The sequence below is a fragment of the Stegastes partitus genome, unplaced genomic scaffold (assembly GCF_000690725.1).
Source record: "Stegastes partitus isolate 25-593 unplaced genomic scaffold, Stegastes_partitus-1.0.2 Scaffold46, whole genome shotgun sequence".
Classification (NCBI taxonomy): Eukaryota; Metazoa; Chordata; class Actinopteri; family Pomacentridae; genus Stegastes; species Stegastes partitus.
The window spans coordinates 246,944-262,724 of NW_007577777.1; the positions used below are offsets into that span (position 1 = coordinate 246,944).

General features: G+C 39.4%; 1 protein-coding gene across 1 annotated transcript in view; it reads left to right on the plus strand.

The window, feature by feature from the left end:
* Nucleotides 1–15,781, plus strand: part of necab1 (N-terminal EF-hand calcium binding protein 1) — a 49,544-nt gene that overhangs the window by 31,651 nt on the left and 2,112 nt on the right. The window contains exons 7-11 of the mRNA XM_008306452.1: nt 3,039–3,160; nt 6,014–6,090; nt 8,051–8,098; nt 11,935–12,047; nt 14,968–15,045. Of these exons, the coding sequence (XP_008304674.1) occupies nt 3,039–3,160; nt 6,014–6,090; nt 8,051–8,098; nt 11,935–12,047; nt 14,968–15,045 (438 nt within the window). The remainder of the gene's footprint in view (nt 1–3,038; nt 3,161–6,013; nt 6,091–8,050; nt 8,099–11,934; nt 12,048–14,967; nt 15,046–15,781) is intronic.

Below are 15,781 nucleotides of genomic sequence, written 5' to 3' on the forward strand. Positions count from 1 at the left end.
TCCCACGGCTGGAAGGGAGCATTTAAAATACAATCTCCTGTAAGTGGTGTCATATACCACTGGCACACTCTTCTTAACAAAAGAAGATCGTTCTGAAGAAGCTGGCTGCTTGTAGAAAAAAGATTGCACGTCTTCACATTCAAATTGTGATGATCTCACTTTGAATGAGATGTCGAGTTAGGATTTTAAAAAAGCCATGAAAGATGTTCTTTTAAAATATTTGAAGGAACGTTTGATCCCCTTTGAAACATTGCCTACAGATTAAGGTGGTATCCAAACGGCTTTTTTTCAGTCATTTAAGGAACAAAAATATCAATAGATGTGATATTCTTATTCCCCCTTTTACCGGAAATAACTTCTTGTAGGCGTTCTGCATAATTGTCCAGCAGTCTCTTACATCAGCTTGCAGCTTCTGTGCAATCTTTCTTTAGTTGAAAGATATCTGATAGTTTTCACGCAAGTACTGTGCATTTTAAATGTCTTCACGTGTCGTTGGAGGCTTCTTTTTGCATCAGACAGTCTGCTCTTTGGCTTCATTTGCCAAATCTGCCCCACTGGAGGACTTTTTTTCTTGCAGTGGAATGATTTATTTCAAACCTTTTAGAGAGCTTTATAGATCTTTTGTCAGAATCAGAGGCATCCATAAACTCTTTTTTTGTCTGAGGAGCTCTGTAGATCTTGCCACGATGACACCAAACACTTTAATAGCAATTAGAGTTTTAAATGAGGCAAATTCCACTTTTCGCTCCCTAAAGAGATCCCGATTATTTGCACCTAATCTGGAAACTATATTTTAACTGCATGGACTGGAAGGTGTAGGAAATCGATCACTTTTTTTCATGCGACTGGAATTTTACACGACATTTGTCTGCATATATCTATAGACGCTGTTCCAAAGAGAATCAAATGTTGCTCGTTTGCTTCCACGTGACTGTAAATAAGTGTATTCATGGACTTGTTGCATTTTGGGAAATACATTTATTGGACAGTTTCCAAAGACTTTGATGAAAAGATCAGAACTACTCAAGTGTTGTGATTGATTTTATTCTTTTTTGGACATATTGGAAAAAAAAAAAACTTCCTTGTTAAGTTTTGAGCTTTAGAGAGGCTGAAGGGTGGACTATCTTTGGATCAAACCAGGCTAGTGGTTTTCCAGTATGTCTCAGTTGGCTGAGGCTTCACATTTAGCGTGTCCTTTATTGTGTGGTATGTGTGCTGTTGTCTAACTTTCAGCCAAAATACTAATTAGGCTATTTCACACACTGTTCCTTTAAATAGTCACTTATAGACTGTTATTTGGAGCCACAGCTAAATAAAAACCAAGCAAAAGAGAGTTGTTGTTTTTTTTAGTGTGAAAGCTGTTAATATCTGGCAATTCGTGTGGATGGTAACTGACCTGGAACTGAACAAAAAATAACGGTGTGAAGTCCGAAAATTCTAAAAAGACTGGAAGAAAGCCTTTTTCACACCGCCTTTGTTTTCCAAAAAGTAGTCCTCACACATATACTCACACATAAAAAATGTGCGTGTTCACACACATGCACACTTTCTCGCAGACACCCTGAGGACTCCTCAAAGTATGGGACCGGACAACTTGACAGCAGTAAGATAAATCTTAGGTGATGTCACCCTGTGGGTGCATGTACCTTGTCACTGGGATTAGCATCACTGTCAGCCCGACGCCACACACAGATATAACACAAAGTCCAGATAATTTCAGGTTTGCTAAATTTATTCTCAGCTTGCTCAGCCGTGCTGGAGACTGACTGTGGACTCCAGTCGTCTTCATTAGCTAAATGAACAACAGGAGGTTTGGTCAAAGCATGCAACATTTTAACTGCAACAACTCTGAAGTGTTAAATTTCTGAGCAACCTCTCATCCATCTGTTGGTTAGTGTGTAGGATTAAAGGTAAATTAGTACCAGTGTTACAGAGGGGTTACTCCATCTCAAACCATCGGGGCCCTTCTGCTCAACCAGCTCCGATTTGTTTGGATTTATTTTTTAACATAAACCGTGTATATTAAAAATGGTATCTGTGAAATTCTATAATGATATAGCAAACATTTTCTACGATTTTTTTCATGTAAAATTGCACTTTCAGCATGTTTTTAACGCGGCGTGAACTCTTACCTTATCTATTATATGTATATATGTGAATGTATATTGAAAGACCTGCTTAAGGGTAAAATCTTAACCTTAAGCATCTCTTAAAATTAGTATATACATTCACAGAGATGCTCAAGGGTAAAATCTTAACCAGGTCGTTTATTCCCAGTAGAACACAAAGTAAGAGAATGTAGTGATCATTCCCCCCCCAAAAAATGACACAAAACTACAAGACAAGTCTTCTCTAAACCAAAGATTATCTCCACCAAGTGAGGCCTGAAAATGTGCTCATTTAAAAACTAAACACATTTTCATAGGTGTGTTTGGAAAACCATTTAGAAACTCAAGAACTCTGTCTGTACTACTACTACTATTATTAACAACAGCAACAATGATAACAGACTGTCTATAAATATGTATGTTTTGTGATACAACATGCAGCCTACTTAGTCAGTCATTAAAATGAGTAAAAATTGCATTTTCATTTTTTGTGATGAAGTATTTCATAATAAAAAGTATTCTATATATTTTTCTTTTCATGGTAGCGTCATTTTTTCCCCCCATACTTCAGCTCACCTGTGATTTAAGACAATTGCCTCTACTTGTCCAGTATTTTGGATCTATGACATGAGGAAAGTGTCAGGCTTTTATTTGCCTTTTTATTGAATCAGAAGGCATTCATTTAAAATTTCACACATATCTTTATAAATATCCATATTCTCTGCTATAAAAATGTCAGGCAAATCAAAGATGGTTAAGCAGAAACTGTTCTAAAAAAAAAATGGATTATTAGAGATGGATTGGCCCAGAGGGTTTCCAAACTCAAGTAACATATCCTTTAGTGTAATAATTTATTTATTCTTTTAATTAAAGGGAAATATGCCAAATATCATGACGTCAGAATCATTTTTGGCCTTTTTTTGTCTCCAGACAGGGCCCTCTGAAGCCGGAGGGTTTGTCCATCCAGTGGTCGGGCCGTCGCTCTAATCGGAGGCTTCAGAGGAACAGCAGCCTCTCTCCCAACAACCCTCTCCTCAGTCTCGTCAACTCAGGTGGGTTTATAGGTTCTGCCGTCTAACGCTGAGTTTGAATACCTCACCAGCACCGTGCGCTGTTGTGTTGCATTAAGTTTGCTTCCAACCTTGAGAGATGTTGTGCTGCTGATGCCAGCAGCAAAAAAGCTGCTGGACCGGAGTGAATGTGTCTCCACAGGCCAGTGAGCAGAGCACAGGAGGAGAGCGAAGGTCGTGTAGGTGTGAGACAGAAAAAGAGAGACGGAGCTGGAGGAGGAGGCAGATCGTGTCCACATGTATTTCTATGTATAGGTCTCAAAGTCACTGCATGCTCTGGCACTTTTCCGGTGCTCAGGTGGAGGCTGAGTTGATGTTGTCTCACCAGCTGTGTCCCTGTTCGGTATTATATAGATACTATACATTATTCACTACAGCCATCAACAAAAGTTTACATACACTTATAAAGACCACACGTATCATAGCAGTGTTGAGTTCCCAATGACTCCTATAACTCAGAATTTTCTATGATGGAATCATTGAAACCCATGTGTCTTTGTCGCAAAAAATATATTTTGGTTCTTTTACAGATTTATTAAAAGCCTTCTGGAAATATAGAAAAATCTGCTGGGTCAAAAATATACATACAGAAATGATAATATTTGGTCAAACGTCCATTTTCACCCTCAACTGCCCACTTTTGGTGGCCATCAACAAGCTTCTGAAAGGCTTCTAATTGTATCTTTGACCCTCCTCTTGACAGAATTGGTACAGTTTAATTAAATTTGTTGACTTTCTGACACAGACTTATTTCTTCAGCAGCCCAGAACCTAATCTAGCCATTTCTTTACCATGCTTGCTGTGTGTCATTGTCTTGATGGAACACCTAACTGCATCCAAGACCCTATCATCTGGATGATGATTGGAGGTTTTCCTAAAGAATGTGGAAGTAATCCTCCTTCTTCAGTTTACTTTGTGTGAAGCACCAGTTCCATTGGTGCCAAAACAGCTCCAGAACATAATGCAGCCACCACCATGCTTGTTTGTTTGTATGTTTGGTGTTCTTGGGCTTAAGGGCCTCATCTTCTCTCCTCCAAACATATTTATGGTCATTGTGATCAAATAGCTTACTTTTTGTGTTATATGATCACAGAAAATTCCTCCAGAAGGCCTTCTCTTTGTTCATGTGATCAGCTACAAACTTAAGTCGAGCCTTAAGATGTCGCTTCTGGGGACGGCAGCCTTCTGGCACAGCAGCCTCTGAGCCCATGATGATGTAAAACACATTTGACTGTGGACACAGACACCAGTGTTCCGGCAGCTTCTAATTTATTGCAGACCTGCTTTTTGATAATCCTTGGTTGACTCTTGACCATCCTGACCAGCAGCAGGACATACCTTGTGTTTTGTTTTTGATCGTGGCAGTGACGCAACTGTACCATGCACTGTACACACACAAACATCAGTTTACATGGATGATTTTGGGATCCGTAGCTGCTTTGAAATGGCTCCAAATGACTTTTTTGACTTGTTCAAGACAATGATTTGCTTTTTCAGATCTTTGCTGAGCTCTTCAGACTTATAGTGTTTGTGACTGAGTCTAATGAATGGATCAAATGGGCCCTAATAAAAATGGGTCTGCAGCTGTAGTCAATTACAATCACTCACAAGAAGTTAAGAGGCTATGCCAATAAGAAACTTTGATTAACACAGCTTTCTACATCACTAAAACTGATCATTTAAGTTGCTGTATGTATATTATTTCCTCTAGTAAATCTATGAATTAACACATTTGCAGGATTGTTTTTTGTGACAACGCTGCATGTGTTTAAATGATTCAGAGTTATAGGAGTCATTGGAAACTCAAGACTATAATGATGTGCATGGTCTTTACAAGTGTATGTAAACTTTTATGAATGACTGTATATACTGCAAATTCTGACAGTACACAGTACTGTGGCCAGTGTACAAAAAACAATTACGTAAATGTTTTTGGGCTAACAGCGCATAATAAAAGACTTGCACCTTTGAGAGAGATGTAGCCTTAATTATTGCCCACATTACACTTTGAGTTATTTTACAGCCCCCTTCTCTGAGAGTAATTTTGGTTCCCACCTGCCATTGTGGGGAGTGGAGGTTAAGCTGAAGTGCATACTGTCCTGCCATGTTAATGAAAGAAGATTTTTCTTGCCCACTTTTCAGCTGCAGCCCAGAGAGCGTTGAGAACGTCACCCACCAAGAAATCAGGGTTACAGAGACAGAAAAGTTGCAAATACTGTCCCTGGAGCTGTTTTTCTACCACTTGTAATTTGCCTTTCTTTACTTCTACCTTTGAGTAGCTTATCCTTAAAACATTTTTTAGTATGTTCTTTTAAAAACAAATCTTTTATACTTAACTTTGTGTGAAATGCTACCTAAAACTTGCTTAGAATTAAGTGTCACTGTTTTTTTTCATACAAAGACAAATTCCTTTATTGCTGGTTAGGATCCTGATGATTTGTTTTTAGTCACACCCCATAAATCTCTATTTCCAGCCTGGTATGCATTTAACCATTGTTTGCACACAGTCAGTCTTCCACTCGATCTCCGTTGGGGCACCACCAGCTGTGGTTGCCAGGAGATCCATGAGACAAACCGCAGAGCCGCTATAAACCTTGATTACATGGCTCAAAGCTTTTCTATTGATTAGCACGGTTGTGTGTTGCACGACATGAAAGGAAATGTTGAAAATGTCTCCCGGCACCACCGCCACTTTTTATTACAGCATTTAGTTCAACCGATCGATGGATGTTTAAAATACCGTCGATGTATGCAGCACCTTTTATCCCTTCGCCTTTGCTGTCGACTCTTTCCGTCTGAAATCCGTTCTCCTCTCTGCCTCTCTCGCTCCTCCAGGTGTTTATGACGAAGACAGCCAGTGGATGATCCAGGTCAACAGACTCCAGAAGCTTATCGACCGCCTAGAACAAAAGGTTACTTGACCTTTTTTTCAACCTTTCCATTCTCCCTTCTCCTGCCCGCCTTCTTATTATTATTTTCTCTCCAGCTTCCCCTATTTTCGTCCCTTCCTGTCTCCGCTCACCACACCGGCCATCTGGTCTCTATATATTATTGTGTCAAATTAACCTCAAATTATGGCCAGTGGATTCACGACAGTATCAACAAATTAACTCAGCTCAACGACACCCGCCCACGTACAAACACATGCACATATGTTCAGAAATATCCGCTGCATCCAAACTCACACAGCTGCTGTCTGCCTTCATGTCCAAGTGAAGACGGATTTCTAGAAAGATGTTTCCCAGCAAGACAATAACAAAACATACAGACAAGGCTGCACAGAAATGGTTTTAAAAAGTGGGTTAGTGAGGTTTGATGAGCTTAAAGCCAGAGTTTTCAGTGTCATGAAGGTGGCTGTCTTTTTACCTGGCTAGATCTCCATGGTAACTGATGCTGTGGAGCTAGATCTCCATGGTAACTGATGCTGAGGAGCTAGATCTCCATGGTAACTGATGCTGTGGAGCTAGATCTCCATGGTAACTGATGCTGTTGAGCTAACCTGGTCGGGAGCAGGTTATGTTCAGATGGCAGGAAAGAGCGTCTCCCTTAAACCAAATTGTTTACTGACTATTATTTATGAGCGATACAGATTCTCAGCTGAGGGAATGTGTTTTATGTGCAAACATGCTGAGTTATGTGTTGCTAATATCACTGAATGAAGCCGTGTAGTTACAGTATCACACACTGAAAATATCACGTTGCCATGGGAACCCAACATGTATTTCGTTGGCGATGTAGAAATCACATAAATATGTTCTTATGTTTGCTTCTGATTTTCTGTCATGTCCGTTTACTCTGCTGGTATTGTAGCTGATAGAACACATATTAGAAAATGGATTATTCTATTGGTATTTATTACAGATTACATTAAATCAATAACATTAATTTTGTTTTGATTTGGCAAAAATCTAAAGTGATTTCCTGCATTATGGGACAGTGTCAGACCTAAATGCACTTCAATACAAGATCACGCTTATATATATTAAGTTTGAAGTTCAACTTTATCGTGCAGCTGTCAGTTGGAAATAAGTGGCTGCATCGGTAAAAAAAACAGTTTTCTACCAGCATTAATGTCTTGCATTACTTACAGTAGCAGCACTTTTTACCAGCATATTTTTTGTATATTCCTCATTGTTCTTCATGAAAACAACCTGTCGACTTAAGCAGCTGCACACGGTTGTTTCATTTTGTGCAGAAGAAGAGCACAACACCTCCTTTTTATGTGAACTTGCAGAAAGTCTAAGTTGACAAAGAAAGTTGATAACCACCTTTGTGATACACGTAATCTCTGGATGGGGCTTTCGTTTTTGTAGAGCCGGCTTAGACAAAGAAAGCCTGGCTATGTCAAACTTGTTTCAATCCGATTGAGAATTTGTGGCTGGACCTAAAAAGAGCTGTTCACTCACGACCACCGACAGAGCTTGAGCAGTTTTGTTAAAAGGTAGAACTGCAGTGTCCAGATGGGCAAAGTTTAATTGAGATTCATCCACATAGGATCAATGCTGAAGTCTGTTTTCACTTTGACATGAAAGCTTCTTTATTGTACAAATTTAACTGACCATAACTCAATGTTGAAAAGCAGTTAAAGGTGAAACTTCCAAGGGGGGTGAATAGTTCTCATAGGCGCTCTGTGTGAAGATAGTTGCACATAGGGACTCATTAAGAATCATCCCCTGTTCAGAGTCTTTCAGCTCATTGCTTTGTTTTGGTTTTACAATATTATAATATATCTGTGTTGTGTTTACAGTTTGTATGTGCTGCCAGTGGCCAATCAGTTTGCTCAACTTGTATAGAAACTGTGGATGATGTGCAGTTGAAAATGTGTCGCTATTAAAGTCCGCCCGTCATTTTCTGTTTCTTGTTGCTCCGCAGGAGGTCCGTCTGGAGCCTGTTGAAGAAGAGGTCTTGGAGAGCAAATCGGTGCGTTGACTGACTTTTATCTACGACTCGCTTGTTGTGCTGCAGTGACCACTTTGTGTCACTCTGCTCTCGCACGGACAGGGAGGCCACGCCGATAATAAGCAGTCCGTTGTCATAGCAACAGCAGGGTTTAAAGATGCCAGAAGCGTTTTCCTCCTCTCCCTCCTTCCATCTTTACTGCGTAGGGCTCAGTATTCAGTGACGGAGCTCCCATAAAGGAGCAGACATGGAGGCTGCATGAGGTTGAGGCGCAGTTATTAAAAGGATTTTTCACAGTCAGTGACATAATTGTTTGCATGGGTGCTTCCCATAAGTACATATAGAACTAAATCTAATCATTAAAATAACCACGAATGTATGACAACAGGTAGCCAAGAGGAAACGTGCTGCAGTTTGACAAATTATCAGCACACATGGACAAAGTTGTCTGTGTTTTGGAAATTGTGAATGTTTTATGAGTTGTTTGGACAGTTTGAGCTTGCTATAAGTTAGCATTATACTCATTTATGTCTATCAGTGGCCATGCAGTGGACTGTTTAGCTCTGCCCCATCGAATACGTAGACTTTTCAACTACAAATACCTCTGTACGCATTGACAACTCTTTGTACGCATTAACTCTTATTACATGTCCGAATTTTAATACAGATGAGCAGATTTTTTACACATTTGAAAACCTTTTTACAGACAAATTGTGAGACAACTTTTGCAGATTCCGGTTCGCATTGACAACTTCTTGTACACACTGACAAATCTCACTTCGGACGAACGGATTGAGATACAGACAGACAACTCATACGCATGGACAAACAATAATAATAATAATAATAAACTTTAATTATATAGCACTTTTCAAAATAGAGTTACAAAGTGCTGTACAGATTCAAAGAGAAGTGTAAGGAAAACAACATTAAACAACATTAAAAGAGGTAAAAAGCAAAAAATACATAAATAAATAAATAAAAAATGGTGAAGATGAAGCACATAAAGCATGAAAGACAATAAAACAATATAAAAATATATAAGAAAAATAAAACCCAGTAAAAGAAGACAATTAAAAGACAATAAAGGAAGGAATAAAACAGTTAGAAGATAAAATGTACTGCCCTTGATACTGCCATCAAACGGAGTAAAAGTCCACTCATAAAACAACTCCTGTAAAAGCACATCTGTAAACATGTGTTTTTAAAAGAGTTTTAAAGGAGGATAAAGTGCTTGCAGATCTGATCTCGTCAGGGAGACTCAGGCCCGGTCACCTTTGGTCCTCAGCCTCGACTGCGGGACAGTGAGCAGAGCCTTGGTTGAGGACCGCAGGCAACGACCGGGCACCTATGGGCCAAGCAATATCAGTAGTTTAGCTACAATTATGCCCCCATATAAAACCAGGAGTTAAACAGTCAGATTATTGTCATTGCTTCAGCTAATTGTTTGGTTTATAAAATGTCAGAAAAATGGCCGTCACAGTTTCCCAGATCCCAAGATAATGACTTATGCTGTCATGTCCCACCACCATTCTGAAAAGATGAAGTTCCCAGGATGGAAAATAAAACTGAAATCAGCAACACAAGCTCACACTGGTGAAGCAGGAACCACAGAGTGTTGCTGCAATGAGTGACTTGAACAACTAATCTGTAATCAAAATGAAATGGTTGCTAATATTTATTTTTGTGAACCAATCTACCTGCAGCTGGTTGTAGGTTTACATATTTTCCATATGAAAGCATTAATTATAGATTGCATTTCATCTCAGGAGTTATTGGTGTCACAGCCTGTACATGAGTAGCATCATAACACAGCAGCACAAATGAAACCATACATATAAATATTAGACATCACTGTCACGCCTCATCAATAATTTGACACAGACGTCTGTGTGTGTGAATAGTCAGTATGCAATTGGTTTAATGCGGCGTGTCACTGGGAGCAAATGGGCTGCCGAGCAAACCAGTAATGACCCACAACACTAGACTGATGAATGTTGGTGTGACTGTGAGAAACACACAAACATGCACAGAATCGTGTTTTCGTCGCTTCAGAGGACATTATATTGACTTACGCTCATTTCCTGCCGACTCATTAACACACAGTGCACCTTGTAGCCAACAGGCAGGACATTCGCTTCCTGTTCCCATCATGCTCCTGCCTGTCAACAATTCCTCATCAGCCAGGAGATGATTAGCAGCCTGTCAACAGTGATGATTATTGCAGATTTTTTTTCCTGCTGTTCACACCTTTGAACAGGAACATTTTCTTGCTCAAGTCTAGGACAGCAAGATTTACTTTGAAGTTTCTCTCTGCAAATTCCTTCACAAGCTGATGCCGAGACAAGAGGATATAGAAACAGTGAAATATCTATAATCGCTCACCTTAGGCTTTTTGTTCAACACACTGAGCCTGAAGTTATTTTTAAAAATGACACTGCTAAAAATAACCTGCATATCTTCTCATTCAGACTGAACCAAACAAACAGCTACAGAGTGTGCAATCAGACAGCACACTGCTGATCTGTAATCAGACCTGTGACATGCAACCCAGCAGCGTTTGTGTTTAATGTGGCCTGTTCCTACGACAAGCTGTTTTAACATCCAATAGCTGAGTTTAACAATTCAGAAATAAAATTACGGATATCATTTTGAATCACTGAAGAGGTCATTTGCAAAAACAGATAACTCCATTTTTGTAGATTTTCAGAAAACTTATTTTTTGTTGTTTGCGTGAGATAATATCAATCAAACTGAAGCTGAGTGGATTTGACTCAGTAGAAATGACATGACAAAAATAGAGAGAACTTAAGTTTGATTGATATTTTCTTGATGGAAAAGTGGGTTTTCTGAAGGTTTGTACTTCCACTGTGACTAGTATGAATTTATATTCCAGATATCTACAAGGTGACGAGACAAAACAAGTCAGAAATATCTGTAATACAGTATTGACTAGTCAAAATGATAGTTGCACATATCTGAAACACCATCATGACCAGTCCAAACTTTTGACACGGTTCATATGTGGTTTTCTGTTGAATTTGGGTGTCGCAGTTATGTTCATGTTTAAAAAGCAAACCGGCGCCTCTCGCTTGCCGTAGTTTCTGGCACATGTACAGAAATCTGCCGTGTCAGTTCATGTAGTCGAAACTCAAATTAAAGATTGAATTTTTTATTAATTACATTTTGACTTTGCAAAATTCAGGTTTACGTTATCAAGATAAACTTGATTTAAGACGTCTGAATAGGACATTGTAGATATTTTAAATTCAAGTGAAAAAAAACATAAACATTACATTATATTTTAAGGTTGTCAGAATTAAACTACAGATATGTGAACGTAAGAATAATATGCGTCATAATTCATTTTTAATTTAATATCCATGATGTACATCAAGGATTGTGCAACTGAATTGTAAGACATCTGAGAAACCCTTATACATGAACAGTAAAAGTCACATCATTTGCCCTGAAAAATGGCGAAATAGACATCAGATATGACAATCACAGGTCCAAACACTATCATTGTGGATATTGGAAATGTTCTTTTTAATATTAAGGATTGAATTTGTATTTCTATATGTAATACATGGCCAGTCTAGCTTTTAAAACGGACATCAACTTGGTTCTGTCTGTACCTTAAAGGTGCAACAGCAGCGGCCTCCTGCATTCAACAAGGAGGCGGAATAAGGTCACAACAGTCCTGCCTTGAAGAGTCTATGTGAAAGGAGCTCATGTGGAACCCTGCCAGGAGATTTCTAAACACCCCACCAACTCCAGCCGACTCTCTACATACCAGAAGCACATTGTGACCTTCTGACTTCGTGCTCCCTCATATGTGCGTTTTGTCTCCACAGCACATCCTCATAGTCCAGAGGCAGCTCTCGGTGCTGGAGGAGGAGCTGGAGGAGTTTCGTTTGGCTCTCAGACAGTACATGGAGTGTGCCTGCGCCCAGACTGGATGTCTACAGTCAGTTCACATTCTCTTTGTTCACTTTTTTTTTAGTCACAGATTTACTATTTATATCTTCTTCTCCTTCTATTTTGTCCACATTTCTGCAACTATTAAGAGCAGCGAAAGAACAAAAGAGAAAAATGACAAACAGGCTAAAAAAAAAAAAAAAAAGCAGAACTAAACACATCTGCACACTTCTGTTTGTTCTGGAAGAGAGATGTGTCCTCTAGTGATCCTGTTGAGAGTTCTTCTTTTTTCTTTGGTTAAAGATGCTCATCAGGACCAAAGGTAAACAGATGGTGTCTGATGCTGGGCTACATCTGACAAAATAGACTTCACTTGACAGACAGGCTTGTAAGATCAACAGTATGAAAATAGTACACCTGCTCTTCTGGTCTTATGGGAAGCGAAACGTCTTTAAACAATGTTGGAAATGTATGCCTTTTCCAATGTATAAAACATATCATCTGTACTTTGATGTAATGATCACTGTGTGAAGGCAAACATCTATAGTTTAATCCCAACACACTAAGAGCAATTATCATTTAGCAGTGGAGGCAACAAAGTCATACTCGGATATGAATACAAGAATATTATCCTTCACCTTGGCTAAATTGCGTGTCACCAAATAATCTCAACTCAAGACCCACTGATTGTTTTTTTTTCTTCTTTATTCTGAGCTGTCACAGCCACCGTGAGTAGTCGGCTGGAGAAAAATGAAGGAGGCCTTGCACACCCAAGGCCAATATATCCAACATATCATTTCTGTGAACAGAGGCTCGAGCTGTCATCGCTTTCAATATAACAAGGTCCACACTTATAATCACAGCGAGCGGCGGATGAAGACGGCGAGCTGCAGCTGAGAAGCTATATGGATTTAAAATGAATGAAATTCAGATTGAAATGGTCGCTTGTCGAATGTGTGTTCAGACTGTATGTCTGTAGAAAACAGTTCAGTCGTGCAAACACTACATCATCAGGTTTTGCTCTTTAACTGTACGTGAATTGTCCTTTGTAGTAAAATGGAATCAAATAAATTGATCCTCTCTGTGGCTTGGAGCGGTTTAAAGCCCTTCTCAATATGAAACAAGAAACAGGAATCACAAAAGGTTCTCATCTCACTAAGAAATCACCATGAGATTATGAACAATATTTAATCAACCTCTTGAACCTCAAAAGCTGACAAGTGGACAGGCACGGTTGGTTTTTTCTTCTTAAGTAATTTTTTTGGCCTTTGTGCCTTTATTGGATAGTGTAGTCAGAGAAAGACAGGAAAGTAGGGGAGAAGACATGTGGGAAAGGGTCATGAGCAGGATTCAAACTCATGACCTCCACATTGGGACTGTAGCCCTGCACATGGGACACCAGCTCAACCAGGTGAGCTATTGCGGCGCCCTCTTCTTTTTCTTTTAACTCACCAAAATGACTTTTATTAAACTGTGAAAATAAAAAGAAATATATCAGATTTTCAACTCTTCAACAGTCCTTAAACTGATCGTATGTGACGTTTGGTTTTGTTGTGGAATTCTGGAAGAGGCTGATGTAGGATGAGGAACCCGACACACAGAGACACACTCAGATGACTTAGGTTGAAATGAGGTTTACTGATCAGGAGAAGTGACACTAACAGAACAGCAGTTCAGGCAGGCAATGCCAGAATCGATTCTGAGGATTTCTCTCATCCCTGTGGCCTTACACCATCCTTCGATGGGAGCCACATCTGGATTTATGGATCAGAGAAAAACAAAGATGGTTCAGCACCTTGGTGTAATCTGGCCTTGAGAGGTACAGAAAGTGCTCGTCTATCCTCCTACAATAAATCTACATGAGGTTAAGAATCTATAGAAGATTTGCAGATTAGTACACATCTGCTACAAATACTACTTTTACATCAGAGGAGTTTAAGGGAAAAGTTCATCTCTAGAAACTTAACTCCAAGAGTGGAAAGTGATTTTTCCTTCACAGGTTTCATCAGTAAAATAAACCAAATCTAAGCTTAAAATCATAATATTTCATCAAAATCAAGCTCGATTTAAACATATACAAGCATTAAACAGATCCAGCAACAACAAAAAATCATAGAGTAGGAAGGAGATAAATATGGCAGCAAATTAAAAATGAAAGTAGTAAAATATCTGCAGTAGCCGATACAGAGTCACCATTATTTACAGTATTGTTGACACCTGTGGGGACCTTTTAAAATGCTTTACATATCCATTGCAGATTTTTGAACATTAATGTAAAACAAACAGCCAAGAAATACATTTTGCATTTTACATGATTGATGGCCTGGTCGTGCTGTTTCCACTGAAGTGCGAGACGTTATATTGCAGTGAAAAATCAGTGAGTGAAAATGTAACCGGAGCCAAAAACTCTTTGGAGTTCCGAAGGTTAATCATAAAACATTAAAATCAGAAACTGGGCTTCAGCGTTGTGGCTGTAAGAATATTCATCTCTCCTGTCAAGACTCTAGACTTGCTCTGGCTTTAGCGTTGCATTCGAGCACCACGAGAACATTTGCATTTTCATTTTCTCCAGCCAAAGACTACAAATGCCTCCACCGTCGCTCTGCGGTTAAACTCATCTTCAGCAGAACAAACTGAATCACTCTCGTATCAACTGTCAGACTATTCAGCGGCCTAAAGGCCAGCGCGACATTTGCAGGCTTTGTCATGATCATTTCTCTGAATGCTCTGTTTTCTAGGTGATGCAGTTAAAAATAAATTAAGTCCAAATGTGAGTCCAACAAAACACTGTTGTATGTAGTTCTAATCTGAGGGTGAAGCCACACAGTTGTTTTTGACGGAGCCGTTATTCCTGCTCACATTCGGAGCACAGAAAACAGTTGAGACGGGGAGGCTGTGTTGGGGACATGATGTAGCACACTAATTAGCAATTGCATGACTTGTGCTCTCTCTTGTTTTGCATTTGGCAGCATCGCAGTTCAGCGGCTGGCAAATGAATCACGCTTCATTCTCTATGAATTCTGGGAGCACAACAACGTGTGGAAGAAGTAAGTGTTCGCCTGCCCCCATATGTATGGTGATTAATGCACCGTGTGTGCTCGTTCACATAAATCCCAAATTATGTTTGGTGTTCGGAGACAGTGTGTTCTCTGCGCAGCTTTTATGAAATTCATGAGAAAAACCGGAGCAACTGAGTGGAAACAAATACAAGAGGGTAAAAACTGAAATACTGCAGACACTGTATTTTTGTATTTTTTTAGATTTGATAACTTAAATTCATGTCTTAACGTGACTTTGGCATCCATGAGCGTTTCACATGAGATGTAGTTTGAGCCTAACAGGGAGCGACTCTCTTTATTTCATGACAATATATTTCATTTAGCAGACGCCTTTATCTAAAGTGACGTACATCTGAGAGTAGATCACATTCATGCTGCCATGCAAGGTGCTGCCTGTCACTGGGAGCAACTTCAGGTTCAGTGTCTTGCCCAAGGACACTTCGACTGTGGAGGGGCAGGGGATCGAACCACTAACCTTATGATCAGAGGACAACCCACTCTACCACCTGAGCCACAGTCGCCCCATTTCATGTTCTAAGTTTGATATACTCTCAGAAAAACAACGGCTCTTAAATGGTTCTTCTGGAATCTTGGGTTCCTAAAAGCACCATCACCACCTAAAGGACTTCAAATGGTCAATAAAATGTAAGAAAACTGTAAAAATCATACATTCCCAAATGTTTATTTTATTTAGATGGGTTGGGTTGACATAATAATGTTGATA